At 47.4% G+C, this 16,741-nt stretch overlaps 1 protein-coding gene and 1 long non-coding RNA gene across 6 annotated transcripts; both read right to left on the bottom strand.

The window, feature by feature from the left end:
* Positions 1 to 680: 680 nt before the first annotated feature.
* sap130a (Sin3A-associated protein a) lies at positions 681 to 10,678 on the bottom strand. 4 transcript variants are annotated; one of them, XM_035524578.2, is made up of 21 exons: positions 10,614 to 10,678; positions 9,950 to 10,054; positions 9,632 to 9,852; positions 9,328 to 9,492; positions 9,124 to 9,229; positions 8,715 to 8,839; positions 8,237 to 8,361; positions 7,953 to 8,100; positions 7,747 to 7,837; positions 7,551 to 7,658; positions 7,068 to 7,209; positions 6,328 to 6,446; positions 5,732 to 5,992; positions 5,478 to 5,658; positions 5,041 to 5,139; positions 4,508 to 4,860; positions 3,937 to 4,167; positions 3,465 to 3,590; positions 2,845 to 2,948; positions 2,594 to 2,707; positions 681 to 2,085 (listed from the first exon to the last, which is right to left on the bottom strand). In XM_035524578.2, the coding sequence occupies exons 2-21, from the start codon at positions 10,038 to 10,040 to the stop codon at positions 1,927 to 1,929; spliced, it is 3,069 nt and encodes a 1,022-aa protein (XP_035380471.1). In that variant the 5' UTR covers positions 10,041 to 10,054; positions 10,614 to 10,678; the 3' UTR covers positions 681 to 1,926. The 4 variants fall into 4 exon arrangements, with proteins under 4 accessions (XP_035380471.1, XP_035380472.1, XP_081574297.1 ...); XM_035524579.2 differs by having other exon boundaries at positions 5,478 to 5,655; XM_081718171.1 differs by lacking the exon at positions 10,614 to 10,678 and adding an exon at positions 10,498 to 10,602.
* A 2,241-nt stretch (positions 10,679 to 12,919) lies between these two features.
* LOC113575926 (uncharacterized) lies at positions 12,920 to 16,708 on the bottom strand. 2 transcript variants are annotated; one of them, XR_004775830.2, is made up of 5 exons: positions 16,319 to 16,708; positions 15,223 to 15,505; positions 13,742 to 13,815; positions 13,476 to 13,588; positions 12,920 to 13,386 (listed from the first exon to the last, which is right to left on the bottom strand). It is a non-coding gene; the product is annotated as an uncharacterized LOC113575926 (long non-coding RNA). The 2 variants fall into 2 exon arrangements; XR_003410454.3 differs by having other exon boundaries at positions 12,920 to 13,588; positions 16,319 to 16,600.
* Between the last annotated feature and the right edge of the window lie 33 nt (positions 16,709 to 16,741).

Below are 16,741 nucleotides of genomic sequence, written 5' to 3'. Positions count from 1 at the left end.
TGAGTATCAGGCAAAGGTCAGTCCGCGCCATCCATCCCAGCAAGCCGGAAAACACCTTCGGATTACTCGCTACTTCACGGCTCCTCCGGGACACCTACCACTGATCAGGGTGAAGCTCTTGGATAATGCTGGGTTGAAACAGTCGTATGAAAATAACACATCAACCAAGCAATTTCTCACTTATTTTATGCCAAACAGAATAAATTGCAAACAATATTAAACTACAAATGACTTCAGTGAACAGTAAGATATTCAGGTAAGCATACTGGCTTATTTTCGTTGTTTGACCGTTTTTGTAAATGAAGGTGCGAAACACAACAACTTGCTTTTAGCATCCCTACAACTTCAGACATTCTTCATTTTTTTTTTTTTTTTTGCTGTAGCTCACGTAGCAGATCAGGTAACGTGATACAAACACCACCGTGGTCACGGGGTAGATTCCTAAGGAAGCAGGTTGCCGGATAAGAGCAGCTGACAAATGTTGCCAATGTGTTTTAGGAGGAAAAGCCATGGACTCAAGCTTTGCTCCCATCAGCCACCATCAGACAGAAACAGGTAAAGGTGTTAGCCATCCTCAAAAAGGAGTGCATACATTCCATTCTAAATATGATTTTTGCTGTGAAATTTTTCACGCTACTGTACATTTGATTTTGGATATACGACAAAGTTGCAAAAGAAAGTGAACTGTTATCATTTTATATCAGACTAGCACTCTGGAAAATGGAGCTTTAGGACTATAAAATCTAAGGAAAATCAAAAACATCAAATTAGGTGTCAACCCTCCTCCGACGTAAAAAAAATATATATATACATTTCACAGCTCCAATTGCACATAGGTTTTGTTTACTGCAATAGTGTGCACAGTATACAGAGAATCAAAAGATACAATGTACAAAAGCCCAAAATACTCAACAGCAGTTACAACATTCACTTACAACCTGTAAAGGACCACTTACACAGGACGCACATAAGATCTCGGCGAGCACAGGGACTTACTGTGAACAACAAGCCATTTACACATGAATCATATTCTGAGGTTGGAACATAACTATTAACACTTTCTTCTTACACAATATCTTTATATACCACCATTAACTGCTCTTAAACATTTGTTTCTTCAGTGCATCCAATTACATCGGCGTAGCAAGTGACAAATCCATGTACATGACGGATGGGGACTGAGGAGACGCTGTAATGGTTGAGCAGAAATTCATCATCAAATATGAACCGTGGACGTACAAAATTTGCGTCCGATGTCTTCGAAACGGATGCGAAAACAACCTCCTTAGAGCGTTAACTGCAAATATGCATAAATTCCAGTTAGACTCATGCTAGAAGGCACTAAAGACGAGAGTGCTGATGAACTGTGGTCTTGTGCATCTGTGGGCACTTGGAACGCCCGTTTCCATGTTGTGACGCGACGCACAAGCAAACCTCCAGAGAGCACGTTTGTAAGGACCTCTGTGGCAAATACTAGTCCACTAGTACTACAAAATGAAAACGTAATGCAAGTAAAACACTTAGAAAAATGTGACTTTAAAAGAATTCTTATGAAACTAGAACAAAGCCATGAACCAGTGGGTTAACGGGGACTTTAATGCTGCCCCCATGTCTCAAAGAGACAATATTAGTCGTCAATAAGCAGCAGCTCCACTGGGCAAACAAACTATGTCCGCGTTCAGCTTGGTGTATCGGAGAGGCCGAAGGTTTAGAACCTGCCTTCTCTGCTCAGAAAAAAGAAATGACTGGTGATTGTGCATAGCAACCTGAAAACTGATGCAAATACTTCACCATTTAACCTTAACTTGGTGCAAGCATTATATATGAGAGAGAGAGAGAGAGAGAGAGAGAGAGAGAGAGAGAGAGAGAGAGAGAGAGAGAGAGACAAAAGAGTGCGCACGAGAGAGAAACAGCACACAATCACATCTAGGGACGCTCCTTGCGTTTTAGCTTGGAGCTTTTCCTGGCAGTTCCGTTTTTATTAAGTAACTTGAGGACTCTGTCTTTATGGTCCAGGACCTTCATCATGGTGTCTCTTGCCTCAGTCACCTGGTCCATCACCAGCTTACAACGCTGCATGTTACCCTGCAGCACACACACACACACACACACACACACACACACACACACACACACACACACACACACACACACACACAAATATAGGGGTGCATCAGAAAAAACTAGGCCTATTAAAGTTTATATTGGGAGTATCTGTGGGGTAATGAATTTAAAATTATTTAAATTTTCTGACAATTGGATCGTCATTCGCAAGTGGCTTCTGATTTATTATAATGAATTTTCCAGCCTTGAGAAATAATGTGTCCAAGTTAATGAGTGTCAGAGTGAATTCCCCTCTGCTGGTTAAATTACTTATATTTACTATCCTGGCTAACTGATGGCACCACTGAAACGGAAATCGTGAACTGATAAGATCCCTCTGATATTTTCAGAAAACGTTCGCGTTACGCTTCCCATGTAACAGGCTAAGCGTTTTATAGCAAAGAAGTCGGAATAGAGGAATATGTAGGTGGACATTCCGAAAAGCTGCAGGGCCCCGGGGTGTCTTGGGCCGCGTGGCCCACGTCCCCACCTGGATGAGCTCGTCGATGCGGTGCAGGTCGTCGTCGCCGCCTGGCTTCTTCTTGGGGATGAGTCCTTCCTGCAGGGTGGTGAGGCGGCTGTACACGTCACGCTCCAGGCTGGTCTGCGGAGGCAGCGGAAAACACCGCGTTGGCGTTACAGCTTCCGTAAACCCGGCTTCCGATCTGGTTCCCCCGAACGAGCGCCGCGGACCGTCCCAGCACGCTGCCGGGGCTTCGCGGGATGCGGCGGGCCACTCACCAACTGCATGAGCTGGGCGGCGCAGAGGTGCACCTTCCAACCCTGAACGCGGCAGGCGACGCCCCTCTGACTGGCCACGTCCTGGAGGGAACTCTTCTTCTCCTCTGCGGGATGGGACGGAACACGGTAAGACCAAGTTGGACACAGGACAAGCAGGGCAATACAAAGTTAGCTGATAATCAGGTATCAACACAGACAGCACAGCGTAGAGGACACACACCGGCACAACCTCACCCAGAAAATGTCACTTGAAAAATATTAGCGATGCTAATTTTGATATAAAAAATGTTACGAGTTCAAAAACTAAAAGCCAAAAAACATGCCACACTTTGCTCTTGGACAGGCAAAACCACTCCAGTGGGCCGTCACGTGCACACACATTACATACTGAACCCGCGTCTGCGCTGCCCTGAGGCTTTATGGGGACTCTAGCAGTAGACCATGTGAACTTTTAAACACACACTAATCAAACACAGTTCTGAGAACAGCCCACATTTAAAATGGCGTGATAATTAAAAACAACATCTGTGCCATTCCTGGTTACACTGCGATAATGAAGGCAAGCAGGCCAATGAGGTCATGGAAGAAAAAAAAAAAAAAAAAGAGTAAAGAGCACTGACCTTTGACCCGGATGTCGCTGTACCTCTGGAAGTGGTGGTAGGCAGCTTTCCAGGGGTTGCGGTAGTGCCGTAGGAGAGTGATTGGGGGTTTGGGTCTCACGGGCAGATAGCGGACCCCCTCCTCGTCTGGAGGGCACAGGGGGGAATACACATGACTGAAACCTGCAACACTCAGGAAATGACCAACAAGCATCAAAGGATCATAGACTTCAAACACCAAATAGCCTTGTGTTTTGGAGCTGACCAGTTCCATGGATAACTGGGCGAATAAAAAGTTGGCAAAAATTATGGAGACTTGAAAATGAAGCAACAATTGCAAGCAACAGTTAAAAACCTAAATAAAAGAACTGCTTGCGAAATCAATCCCGAGACTGCAATGAATGGGCTCTGTAACCGTGGCACTGGCCAGCTGAGTGGACAGAACACACTCGAGCGTGTCTGGGTACAGTTAGTGGTAGGTGGGGCCACTCACCCACATACTCCCTGGGAGGAGACTCGTGCCGGATGTCCTTCCCCCCCGGGGGTCTGCTGCCGGACCTCTCCTCATCCGTGCTGTTGGTCTCCATCATTTCGCTCTCCTCCGTGGAGATGACATGCTGCTGTTTGCGGGGCTTCTTGCGCGGAGATGCCCCAGGCAGGAGGTCCCCGGCTTGGGCAGGCACGGCGGGGCCCGGGGCCCCGGAGGACAGGCCTGAGGCTGGAGCTGTCAAGGCAGGGACAGAGACACACGGGTTTGACAATCGCATCAATAAGCAGCACTGGTTTCTAGTTTTATTCTAGTCATTTCTGTTAATAATTATTTTTTATATATAACAACAACAACAACAACAACAATATATGATAAACATTACTGGTAATGCATCGTCTTTCCACTTACTGATTTTATTAACCAATTAGTTATTAGATATTTTCACCCGATTTTGTTTTCTTTTGTAGGACTGCAAAATGTGGTGCGGAGAACTTGTTCACCAGGACTGCAGCTCACAACTGAGCAGGTTGTCATCAGTGTGACCGCAATCCGACGGAAACGTGCAGTTACCCACCTGCTTGTGACGTGTCCATAGACTCCGCCTCTTGTTTGACTTTGATGTCCGGCAGGGCAGACGTGAGCGCCGCCGTGCTACTGGCCGCTGGCTGGGTAGGGGAGGCGACGGCATTGGCCATAGACGCCGGTGCAGGGGGAGAGACTGCCACGGCCGCGGGGAGAGCAGACAGAACTGCCGCGGGTTGGGAAGGGGGCGTGGGAATGGGAGGGGCCAGCAAAGCGGGAATCGCCTGTGATAGGTGTTGGCCAGGAGTTGGGAGGGGCTGCTGATCTCCACTGTGTGTGGGCAGGGCCTCCACAGCAGCCATTACAGGAGTCATGGCAATATGGACGTCAGATTTGGGCTTGACTCTATCCGAGGGGGGGAAAAAAAAAAAAGGAACCACGTTACGCCATTTGGTAGTTTTTATTACATATAAAAGCATTCATGGGGTGTGAGAACATCACACGCATGCAGAAGACAGAAGTCCTGGGAACTGTCCTGCTTTCCTCGGACAGTGTTCCAAATAAGGGCGGTCAGGCAGGGCTTACCCCGCAGGGCGTGGGGATCCCACCAGTCTTACGCCACTATCCACTCTCCCAGAACAGGGCTCACTCGGCTGCACTGGGATCAGACTTTTACGCACAGCCCTAGAAATACACCCCAAAACCGCACTCACATACAGACCCAGATATACACCCCAAAACCGCACTCACATACAGACCCAGAAATACACCCCAAAACCACACCAAGCTACCTCATCATGCAATTCTTTTACAGAATATGAAAACTACTTGGGGTGGGGGTGTCTGTTACTGTTCTGCTACCACATGTTCCATACAACTGCCTCTTTATGGATGTCTGGCTTGAAAGTTGAAAGTTTTCTATACTTGGCTAGAATACCTTGTGCACGTATGGATAAATATTTTCAAGACTTTTCTGCCAAGAGAAAACCACGGATCTGAACACAGTCAGAAGGTCCACTCACCCCTCGCTCACGGGCTTTTTACGCAGGATGCTGGGTCTGGGGGAGGAGACTAGGGCGGGCGCGCCTGTCCCCGCCCCCTGGGGGTGTGTCTGCACGACTGTGGTGACGGCCTGAGTAGCACTGAAGGTACTGCCCATGGGGTTGGTCACAAACGCTGTGCTCTCAGCCAGAACCACACCTGCTGAACAGCAAAAAAACATTTTATTTGAACTCAGTCCGGTTGTTTATGCTGTTACACAGTTGTTTACCTTTACCTGATGGTTTGGCCTCCGGCTGTAGCTGCGGTGCAGCGACTGGTGCCTGCTGGATGCCCTGTGTGCTGATTGGTGCGGTGGCATGCTGCACTCCGATTGGAGCAGGCTGAATGCCTTGGGCAGGTTGGATGTTCTGGGTGCTGATCTGAGTGGACTGCAGGCCGATGCGGTCTACGGTCATCAGCTGCATGGGATTCAGATGTACAGCGGTGGCCACGCCCACTCCGGCCTGAGCCGGAAGTGCCGAGCTCGGCGTCTGGGCTGTGCATGGACAGAAAAGAGGGAAAAATGAAAGAAATGAAGGAGAAAGAGAAAAAATATAATAAAACAGTACAACGCAAAAGTAACATTACAATCTCCGTTAGATCTGCCAAACACACTGCACACAAGAGCGTGAATAAACAGCAAGCGAAACACTAACAGGGCAGATACATCTGCTCCTTGTGTAGATGTGAACAACCATGGGAAAAATTCCCTTTATTGCGCATCCTGTACAAGCACCATGAAGACAGAGGGCATCAGGAAGTTGGCGAGATTACGTGTCTGCTAAGCTAAGATAACAGCGACAGCGGAACAGCCAATGGAATGACGCTTACCTGGGTAGGGCCGGATGGCGGGCACTGAGCTGGTGATGGGGGTGTAGGTGTGCGTCAGCGGGTAGGCAGATGATGAATAAGTGGGTAAGAAGTACTGGAACTGGACCGGCAAAGATGGCCTGCGCACATGAAGAGAGAGAGAGAGAGAGAGACAGACAGAGAGAGAGAGAAGGGTTCAAGCTCCTGTGAGCAGACTCTGTCCTAGACCGATGTTTCCACATTGACTAAGGAACAGTCCCGAGTGGTGCACTCGTGGTCCGGCAGTCCACAAACGCGCGTGCGCACGCGAGAACGCCAGGCTGTAGCGGGTCCCTTCTCTCATTTTGGGGATAAGTTGGGTGCTTACGAGCACCCTCTACGAGCCACTACTGCAGCCTTCAGTGAGGACCACAGTGATACAGGTGAGGATCAATCAGAGTGGGTGGTTTTGTAATGAGTAGTCAGAGCATCATGAGAGAAGAAAATATTCAAATGCGAGTTGAGTAGAGAAATGCAATTTTCTACAATTTTTTTATGAGTTGTTAAGCAAGGAAAAACAGTAACATTGTTAATTCCGGGATACTGTGAGGTACAACACAGCTTGTGCCACAGGACTTGCGCATCACAGGTCTGCATGCTGGGGACACGCCCACTTTGCAGACTTTGAGGAGCACCACAAGGCTTAGGGTGCCGTTTGGGACTGGGCTCAACGAAAAGAAAAACATCTGAACCACGTGAACTTTGCTGCCTTCAAAGATCACCTGTTGTCACTGCGGGTCTCCATGGTGACTGGGTTCGGCGAGGAGCGGTGGCTCGAGATGGGTATCAGACTGGTCCTCTCGGCGGAGAATTCAGACTGTATGCGCGGGGAAGTGTGAGCGCTGGGCTGGGGAACAACTTTAGCTGCACACAGGACATGCCACCACGTTATGAGCCAATCCAGCAATGACTCTTCTACAGTGAGTTGCAGAAGCCACTTGGTGTCTTGACATTATCTGCTCGCACCTTTTCTTAGCGAAATGGTTTTTCAAGACAGATAAATGAAGACAGACTCAAGTTTCCAGACAAAACCAGGAAGTAAAAGAAGAAACCGACACATCTGAAACTCGTGCACAGCCTTCAGCGGATTGAAAGCTCTCTGACCAATCAGAGGCCGAACGCTGCTCTACTGATAAGCGGCTCCCTGACCAATCAGCAGCGGAATGCTGGTCTGATGGTTCATTACAGAAGTGCCAAGTGCTTACCAACGGGAATTGCCGAGCTGGTCACAGCTGTGGTATGCGAGATGTGAGAGGCCATCGTCATGGTGACAATAGTACTGCTGGTCACCTGGGTGTGGGGAGTGGGGCCCGCTGTAACGAGAACACGGCATCAGAACCGTGGGACACTCTTAAAGGGGCAAGTGTGCGTTTGCTCACGGAGAGGATTTCCAAACCCTACCTGTCGTGGTGGCTGATGCGACGGTGTTGGTAGACAGAATGGGGGCAACAGTTGCTGCAGCAACAGGGGTCACAGTACTAAAAATAGCCTTCTGGAAAAAGGAGTAAGAAAACGGTTCTATCCATTTAATATGTGATATTCTAACAAATCTGATCTTTTCTGAGAGACGACTACTATAAAGGAAACTGGCGTTAAAGCGCACTGACCTGGGGCATGTTGTGTGGTGGCTGGGCTTTCTGCGCTCCCATGGTTGGGTGGGGGGGCAGTGTGACTCGCGGGGCCGCGTCCCTTGGAGCTGGAGGCCTCTGGATACCGATGGTAGCCGGAGGAGGGTGGATGGTATGGCCCGGTCGCCTGGCAACACAAATAGCAGCGCGGTTACAAAGGCCGACCGCGTTCTTACCCGACTCCAAGCACGTTATGCACGCTGATGCGGTCACATTTTTAAACACCAAACCGCCTGGGATTGGAAAGTAATAGAAGACCCTACCCGTGCACCATCTCCGGAGCGGGAGTGACGGGAGGGCTAACGATGGGTGACTGCGTCCTCGCTGCCGAAACAGAGCCAACCACTGCGGGCAGGACTGCTGGGGGGTTGGAGGCACCAGGGCGAGACTGTACCCACAGCCGTGCCAGTGAAAAAACCACGGATACACCACGTCAACTTTTAATAAGGCAGAACTCAAACAAAAATTCTCCTCATGTGTCGAAGGCAACTATAGACCATGCCCTATTAAATCTAACCAGCACAGCCCAAATACAAACAGGTGTGTAACCTAAACGAACAGTATATTACATTTATATTTTAAGCAAATAGCAGAAGCCCTTATCCAGAGCAACTTATAATTTCAGTCGTGTTAGGAGTCTTGCCCAAGAACTCTTATGGGCACAGCATGGAGCTAGAACTTGAACCTTGGTCTCCCACAGCAGATCGGCACCAACCCCAGTAGAGGGGGGTCTGAGCGTACCTGAATGGGCTGATGGATGATGTGCTGCACAGCCGTAGGCTGGCCGGGTGGGGCGCTTGTGCCACATGCTGGTCGCAGAACCGTTGGGCCTTTGGTGCTCGACATGACAGCTGCAGCAGCAGCACCTGAACGATCAAACACACACACACACACACACACACACACACACACACACACACACACACACACACGAGTGTTATAACCAACCAAGTCTCTAGGCATGTTGCCACACAAGTCACTTAGAAATGCCCTCTTAATGGAGTCCATCTTCGATGTTTTGTATTTTGCTTCAAATCAAAGGCTGTATTTGTGGAAAGACATTTATCGTGGTCTCCAACAAACTGCCCTCTCCTTCAGGAGTTGACTGCCACAGTGCGTCTGGGCTAACCCCCAGGCGCTTTAAGCTGACCTCGGGGCAGGTGGGAGGTGAACGGGTGAGGCGGCGCGGTGGGAGCTCCAATCTGCAGTGCTGGCGGACTGCTCCTGATGATGAGGTGGTGCAAATTACTTTGTCCCTGAAGCAGAAGAAGAAAAAAGCGTTCTGACTCATGTCTTCTACAGAATCCTGATGCGTTCAAATACCAGGACATGCCACAGAACACAGCGGCCCTACCTGCTGACTGCTGATAGCAGCCACAGGGATGGAGGCTGGCGCCATACTGCTCTCCAGAGTTGCGGTAATATGACCAGGCACTTTCGCTGGACCGGGTAAGTGCCCTGGACTCACAGCTGGAGCTGGGGCGATAAGTCGACTGGGCACTGCAGACTTCAAGCCAGCCTGGAAAAATAGCACCAAATGCTGATCCAAATCCCAAATATTTTCACGACATTTTTGTTTAAAACGGCAGAGCAAGTGCACCCATGTCAGAAGGCGTTCAGCCGTGATGCACTTGTGTACCACGGCAATGAAACAACACCTTCACGGCTCCGTCAGCCAGGTGTGCTGGTGGAGGAGCCACAGCGACCGTGGGGCTGGGCTGGGTAGGCACATGCTGAGGGAGGGCTGGAGCCTGCACTTGAGGATAAGGCCTGACCACCATCGTCTCCTGCTTGTCAGGTAATGGCCCTCCGCCAGCAGGGCCGCTACACCCAGGATCCTGAAGGTGGTCCAACTCCCTGTTACTGACTTCTTCTCCACCTGCAGGAAGGCGTTTAAAGCTGTTAATATTCAGCTGTAATTCCACTTTATTTTAAATGAAACGGGGGGGGGGGGGGGTTCAGAAAAATGCACCTACCGGGTTGGCCTCCTGGTAAGAGGTTGTTGTTGGTTCCAGATGACGAACCTGAAGGAGGCAACGGCGGCCTAGAAAATTGCTGAGAACTCATCTTCCGTCAAAAACCTGGAGAGTTAGAGACCACGGATGAGCCGGACGAAGAGGTTTGCCATCTAGTTATTTAACCCCAATCTGCAGCTCCTTAGCTGGCAGACCAGAGCAACGTCTCCTCAAACGCCAAAGGCCAGTCACGGCTTTAAAAATACCAGCTTAGCAAAGTATAGCCTGCCGGCCGAGTTTTGTCCGCAGAATCAGGGATGACAGGCTAGCTAACGCTAGCCGGCAATACATATCTGACCGTTTTAGGACACTGTAATATCTGACTAGGCGAGGTACATTCAGTCTCAACACACAGAAACGCGTTTGCATGTGTAATTAGTTGGTGATTAGATCAGTATGAGACAAGCAAAACAAAAGCCCACTATTCCAGCCCGTTAGCTGCGCTAGCTTAGTTTAGCTGTGGCACGTTATTCACAATTAAACACTTTACAAATGTGATAACGGCAGACCGTCGTGTTTTTTTTGTTTTTGTTTTTACAGGCACTGGCTTCTATCTCGCAGCGCAGGTTTGCGTTTCTCTGGAGAGCTCGAATAATACATAAAAAACAAAGATGACAAACGCTACCGTGGATCTGCGGTCAGTCCCGCTCCATAACTGTAACGCCAGTGTGAAACGAGCAGCAATGAACAATTAACAAACTGGATGAGCTGGAAAGGAAAGCTACGTTTCAAAATAAAAGTTGCACTCCGAGTTCACTAAATTTGCCAAAGAGCATGGTTAAAATGTTATTGGGTTCCTGCAGTAATTATTTTATTAAACAACTGCAAATATTACATATATGCTACTCGAGGGACTCTGTATTATTTTTCCACTTATCTATTGAGTAAATTGTGAAATGTTATGTGATTTACATAAGTGGGGTATTAAATTGTATGGCGGTAAGCAATAACTAACAAAAGTCACATGTCTTTTCGCACCACTAGATGGCAGAATTAAGCTACTGGTCAGCCCGATTTAACCTCGCGCACTTGCTACACTCCAGTTAGGAAGAATTTGTGTGTGTGTGTGTGTGTGTGTGTGTGTGTGTGTGTGTGTGTGTGTGTGTGTGTGTGTGTGTGTGTGTGTGTGTATTCAGTAATTCAAATCTTTATTTGTTTTCCACTGTTGTCCTCTCCTACCATACCATATGCATATGGCACATTGTAACAGACACAAAGCCCATAGAGCTGAATACCCCAGACATCATTGTGTCTTTGCAGCTCACTTCTGCATTCCAGAACCAAGGGCCAAAAAGTGGCGAACTTAGGAAGAGCTGTGTCCTACTTGGCCAAAAGTCAGGTGTAGCGTTACTCACTTCTACGAGGCCAAGTTCAAATGAACAAACTCAGTTTTGCTATGAAGAAAATCTTATATTCTTAAAAATCACTCACAAGTTGATCCAATCATAAAACAACTTCTGTTAACATTTGCTCACTTGATGTTTTGTTATATTTGACCTGTGTTGGTTCTGGTCCCACTGTTTTTAAAAAAAGGGTGATTGTCCATTAAAATTGGTAGCAGGAGAACGAATGTTCCGAGCTTCCTGTCTGGCTCCGGTCCACATCACATCCAAAGGCCTCCGCCAATATTTACACAAGACATTCCTCCATATTTCTGCCAAAAGTCAGTATAGTTAATTTCCCTACATCTGTATACCAGAGAAGCTTGCATATCTTAGCTGGGGTAAGTCATCTCTGCCTAATTCATTATCCACTTTTTGTCAAGCATACCAAATGCCTTGGTTTTATCAGATAGAAATACGTGTTCCAAAGCCTTATGGGTTTTGCTCTGTGGCAATGAATTTGTGTATCATATTTTAAACGAGACCGGCGAGAGGTTGCAAGTACGGAGTAACATTTGTGCAGTACAGGAGTGGCTGAACAGGCAGGAAAGTTAAAAACTTTAACTAAGCCTCACAATTACATATACACACTATGGTTCCCTGCCATGAACCAAATCAAAGAACTAAAACCTAGAAAGTGTAAAACTGTGGCCCCAGGAGAGATTTATGTATAGTCTTACATATAGTCACACCATATATGTTAAGAAAAAGCAGTCATTTCTCTTTCACTAAAAATCAGGCAGCATGGTGAGCACAGGTCGGGGTTATACACATGACAGACCATTTTGGATCTGAAAGTCTCCGAGCACTGATAATAAGCGCACGGCTTTAGCATCAGGTTGCTCTCACATGTCTTTGGGAGCATTACATCATGCGGGGCTACTTGGCAGCTTCGGGTTGACATGTGATCATAGAAGTTGTAGGTATTTTTCTGGTGTGCCAGTGCCTTATTTATGTCACACTCCATCCCTAACACACCATATCATAAAACATTACCCAGTCAGGTGCTTGCTACACATTTTGATTGTGAGTTCTTTTGCAATGCTTGTCGGAATTGGAGATGAAGACGATAGCATCAGAATGTGCTTTGAAACATTCCTTTGAGAGCCATGCCCTTGAGTTTGCTTGTGCGGTACGCTTCATATTGTGAACAGCAGAGAGCTGCTCACCTCATAGCGCTCTATCACGGTGATAAAGGGTTGTAAATAGCCATTTACTGTGGAAATAACAAGTTCTGTTTGCAGGACCAAACCTGATAAGTGGCCATAAAATAATGTATAAATGTATAATCCATAAAACTGCTAACAATGCAATGCATAGTTGTGTGCAGCTGTGACTGAGAATATGTGTAGCAACTGAAGGCTTCCTTATCGGATTTTCCTAAAGTAGTCCTGGGTATTCCCAAAACAATAAAAAAAAAGCTGAACTGCACTGTGAAATCAGCATCCTATCTTGGTGGCACTGTGTTATATAATGATTATCAAGACCTTTTTTACAGGTTTTAACTATTTATCAAATCATCATTGATTAAACCATTCAGAGCTTTGTTTGAAGTATTTTATGAGGATTCCAACAAGACATACAGTCAGTTATTTATACTCAACAAATAAGATTAATTAGAGTGTACATGGCCAACAGTTATGAGGCCAAAACCACCACTTGTACAGATAGGTACCTCTGAGCCACAGACTCGAGGGTGTTGTTTTTCATCTTTTTTTCCCAGTCGGACATTCCTGTGTTCACTCTAAAAACTGGCAGCCTTCACCTCCTGTAGAAAAAGCATCAGCGAGAGGGGTGATGGATAAAGTTTTTTTCTTCTTTTTTTGTCTACGGGAAGGTTACACTCACAGACAGCAGTTTATCTGTGAATGCACGACTCTCCCTGTTGAAGGAGAGGGACTGTTGCTCGATGCGCGCCGGAAGTCCCAACAGCTCCTCCGGGAGAAAGCGGCAGGCCGCAGTGTCAGCAGTAATTACAGATCAGCCCCCGCTGAGATCGCAAAAGCGATTTGTGTACTAAAGGAGAAAACCCATAAGCCTGGGAGTGTAGGAAAGGGTGAGGAGTCGGCTGCGCTGTGGACGCCCCCAGGTTTCACCGAACTTACGTCATTCATTACTCTGTGTCCCACCGTCGTTCAGGGTTAAGAATGCATCTTCCAAACGAAGGCACTGACAAGGACAACGATCGCCACGGGAACCAGACGCAAATGCGGCAAACCTGCACAGAAATCGAAACAGATTTCTGTTGTGATGCAACGTTCAGATGGTACCTTGCACATTGCTACCAGGAGGAGAAAACTGCTGATCTGTCGGTTTTTGGCAGGATTCCACGGGAAATATGCTGGGAAATATGCTGTGACTGAAGCCTAACCTTTATGCCTCCTAGCGCCTCATCCTTTAAAAATATTTCAGATTCTTGTAGGGCCTCAGGGCATTTAAGGTGTGCTGTGGACAAAAGAAAACAACATATTTCAAACTCCTCCCAGCACAAAAGAGCAGCAAAATATGTAAATATCCATCAGCATTTAGTGAGGTTCTCCACGCGCTGAGGAAAACGCATGTCGACATGCCACACATGCTTCTGTCCCACACATGGGCCTTTGTCCATGTGAGGCCTGTATGAGGCTTCAAACAACAGGAATGATGTTGTCTGACTCTCTCTCTCTCTATGTGGCTGCATGCCTTCTTTCACCTGTTAGCGTTTGGTTTTAACAGAGCCCTTGTGAATTGGACATTGGGAAAATTCCTCTGTGCCACAGGGATAATGCAGATTCACAACGGTGTCTGTGGGACCTCTGCACTCACTGCGGATCCCGGGAAACGCGTCATCGAGTAAATGGTGAACAGAGCATCTTTTTTTAAAAAAATGTAAAAGCCAGAAACAGAAAGATTCCGTAATTTAATAGCTGGTTGTTAAACTGTGTAACGTCATTCCCACTGGCACTGTGATATACAACATCTCTGAGCTTGTTGCTGGATCTCACTGGGTCATCTGAGGACCTTTTATTTCTAAGTCTACACATCTTTTGCGTCACTCAGCAGTACCCATGGGCCCTCGCCTCTTGCTCATTACTAATGAAGCTACAGAGCTACAGGGATCTGTATTCTCTGTTTTAGCACATTACCTCACCTGGCAAGTAACACCTGGCTGGATGTCTGAGCTAACCTGCCTGTTTCCACAACAGCAGATCAACAACACAGCAACTGTGATTACACGCATGTCTGGCTAGTCAGGTCGCATGTTGAACTGGCCTCACGGGAGTCCGCTATATTGCAAAGGACACTTCTGATTAGATTTCCTATGCATGGTTAAAAAAAAAAGTTATAATACAGAAATGTGACTTATGTCACGTCTTCGTCTCCAATTCCGACATGCATTGCAAAAGAACTCACAATCAAAATGTGTAGAAATGTGAAACAAAGCTCATCGTGACGTTAAAGTGCTTGTTGTGGTAATGAATACTTCTGTCTGTGCCCTTTCCTGTTAACATTGTACACACTCTACTGTATTTGTACAGGCATTTATTTATAGCAAGCTTTTCTGTCAAGTGGCCAGTGGGTTTGACCACAATGGCATCGTATTGTACTGTGTTGTTGACTGCGCTTTACCTAAGATAAGGCTAGTACTACCGTGAGCTCTCCTGATAGACGCTTGGATCTAGGTCATCTGTTATGTAAATGCTTTGTGACTGTGTAACTAGTTTGTCTGTTACATGTGCCCCCATGCCTGAGCGGTGTGGGCGGGCCGAGTGCCGTCGCTCTCTGCTACAAACGGCAGCTTGGCCCTCTTGCGAACCCGCCGCCACAGGTCTGGTCAGGGTCACTTCCTGTTGCTACCTTGTCGGCACTCACCTGGAGAAAGAGGTGCGTCTGTGCAGCGAGACAGTGTGAAGGCTTTCACTCGGCGGCTCAGAGGGAGAAACGCCACAGCTGCAGACGGCAGGGAGTCACTCTGGTCTGTAGCCAGTCACAGCAGGGACCTGCTTTCAGCGCGCACATGCCACACCATAATCGGTTTCCAACCACTCGAATGTTTTGAGAAGAAATTTGCTCACTTCGTACGGCGCCTCTTTCGGGTTCTGAAACCGTGTGGTAGCTACGTGGGTTGTCAATGGGACGCTTGTATATTTAGTACCTTTAGACAGACAGATGAAGGCAGTAAAGATTTATTGTCAGACAGGCAGACGGACAATAGGTGCAGGACAAATGACCAAGGACAGGAAGGACTGTTCAGCAGAATGGAGCCTAAATGGGAGGGTTGTGACCCTATTTATGTGCAAAGAAGAAATAGGAACAGGGGGAGGGGTAGATGCATTCCAAGAAGACTCCAAGCAGGAAGTTTTGGAATCTCCATGGAAATCTAAGAAAAACACAGCACTTGACTGAATTACTTTTTCAAATATTTCTCACTGAAATCTTGGACCAAAAACGAGCGCAAATGTCAATATTACAGGTCTGTGCTTAACTCTCTCAGTGATTTTTCTGAGAATACAACTATGTTCACTTACACAAACACCTCTAATTACATGATCTAAATATTAAAGGCACAATGTTCTTAGCTTCCTATTCCCTTTGGTTTGAAGCAATTCTAGGCCAAACACAAATTAATCTGAGCAGTCCTGTAGTGAGAGGGGTGTGTTTCTCTTTAATGTAGAACTACCAGTGTTGTTTTTACTTTTCCCTGGAAAACTACAGCCATTTCTGGAATGCACTCAGTCTCAACCCATTCTTCAGCTGTTGAAGGGGAAACGTAGCGTGCTAAAACCAGCAGGGTGCCAGAAATAAGATTCCCTACAGAGAAGACTTGGATCTTGTGACTCACGCACACACACACACACGCACACACACACACACACACACACACACACACACGCACACACACACACACACACACACAGATGTTATTGTTAAATTACCAGTCAGCGGCATAACACATGCAACCTCTTACCTGGAACAAAACCAGAAATCCCTCACATAGTAGGAATGGAGCTTTGAGTCTGGACACAATAGTTGTTAAACTGGTCATCCATGCACCTCAAATATGCAAGCGCCGAAATCCGAGTCAGCTGATATATGACTAAGGCCCCAAAGCCGCTCCGTTACGGAAAAAGTGCGGCTAGGCACAGCGAGGGCAGACCTTGGCAGGGTGCTGACTGGCCTTGAAGGCGTGCTGGGACCACCTTGTTCCCCGTGTGGAGGACAGAGTGTGACATTCCTGCTGTCCCCTGCACCCCCACCTCACCCTGATCAGAGCTGAGGAAGGTCGCACCCGCTCGTCACAGGTCAACCCACCGGTCCCGCCAAAAAAACCTTGCAAAACATTTAAGGAATGCCATCCCGCACCTATCGAGAGAAGCACAATGGAAGGCAA

The sequence above is a fragment of the Electrophorus electricus genome, chromosome 7 (assembly GCF_041902795.1).
Source record: "Electrophorus electricus isolate QZ-2024a chromosome 7, ASM4190279v1, whole genome shotgun sequence".
In the NCBI taxonomy this organism is placed as follows: Eukaryota; Metazoa; Chordata; class Actinopteri; order Gymnotiformes; family Gymnotidae; genus Electrophorus; species Electrophorus electricus.
The sequence above is the reverse complement of the archived record's forward strand: the minus strand, read 5'-3'. Positions and strand labels throughout refer to the sequence as shown.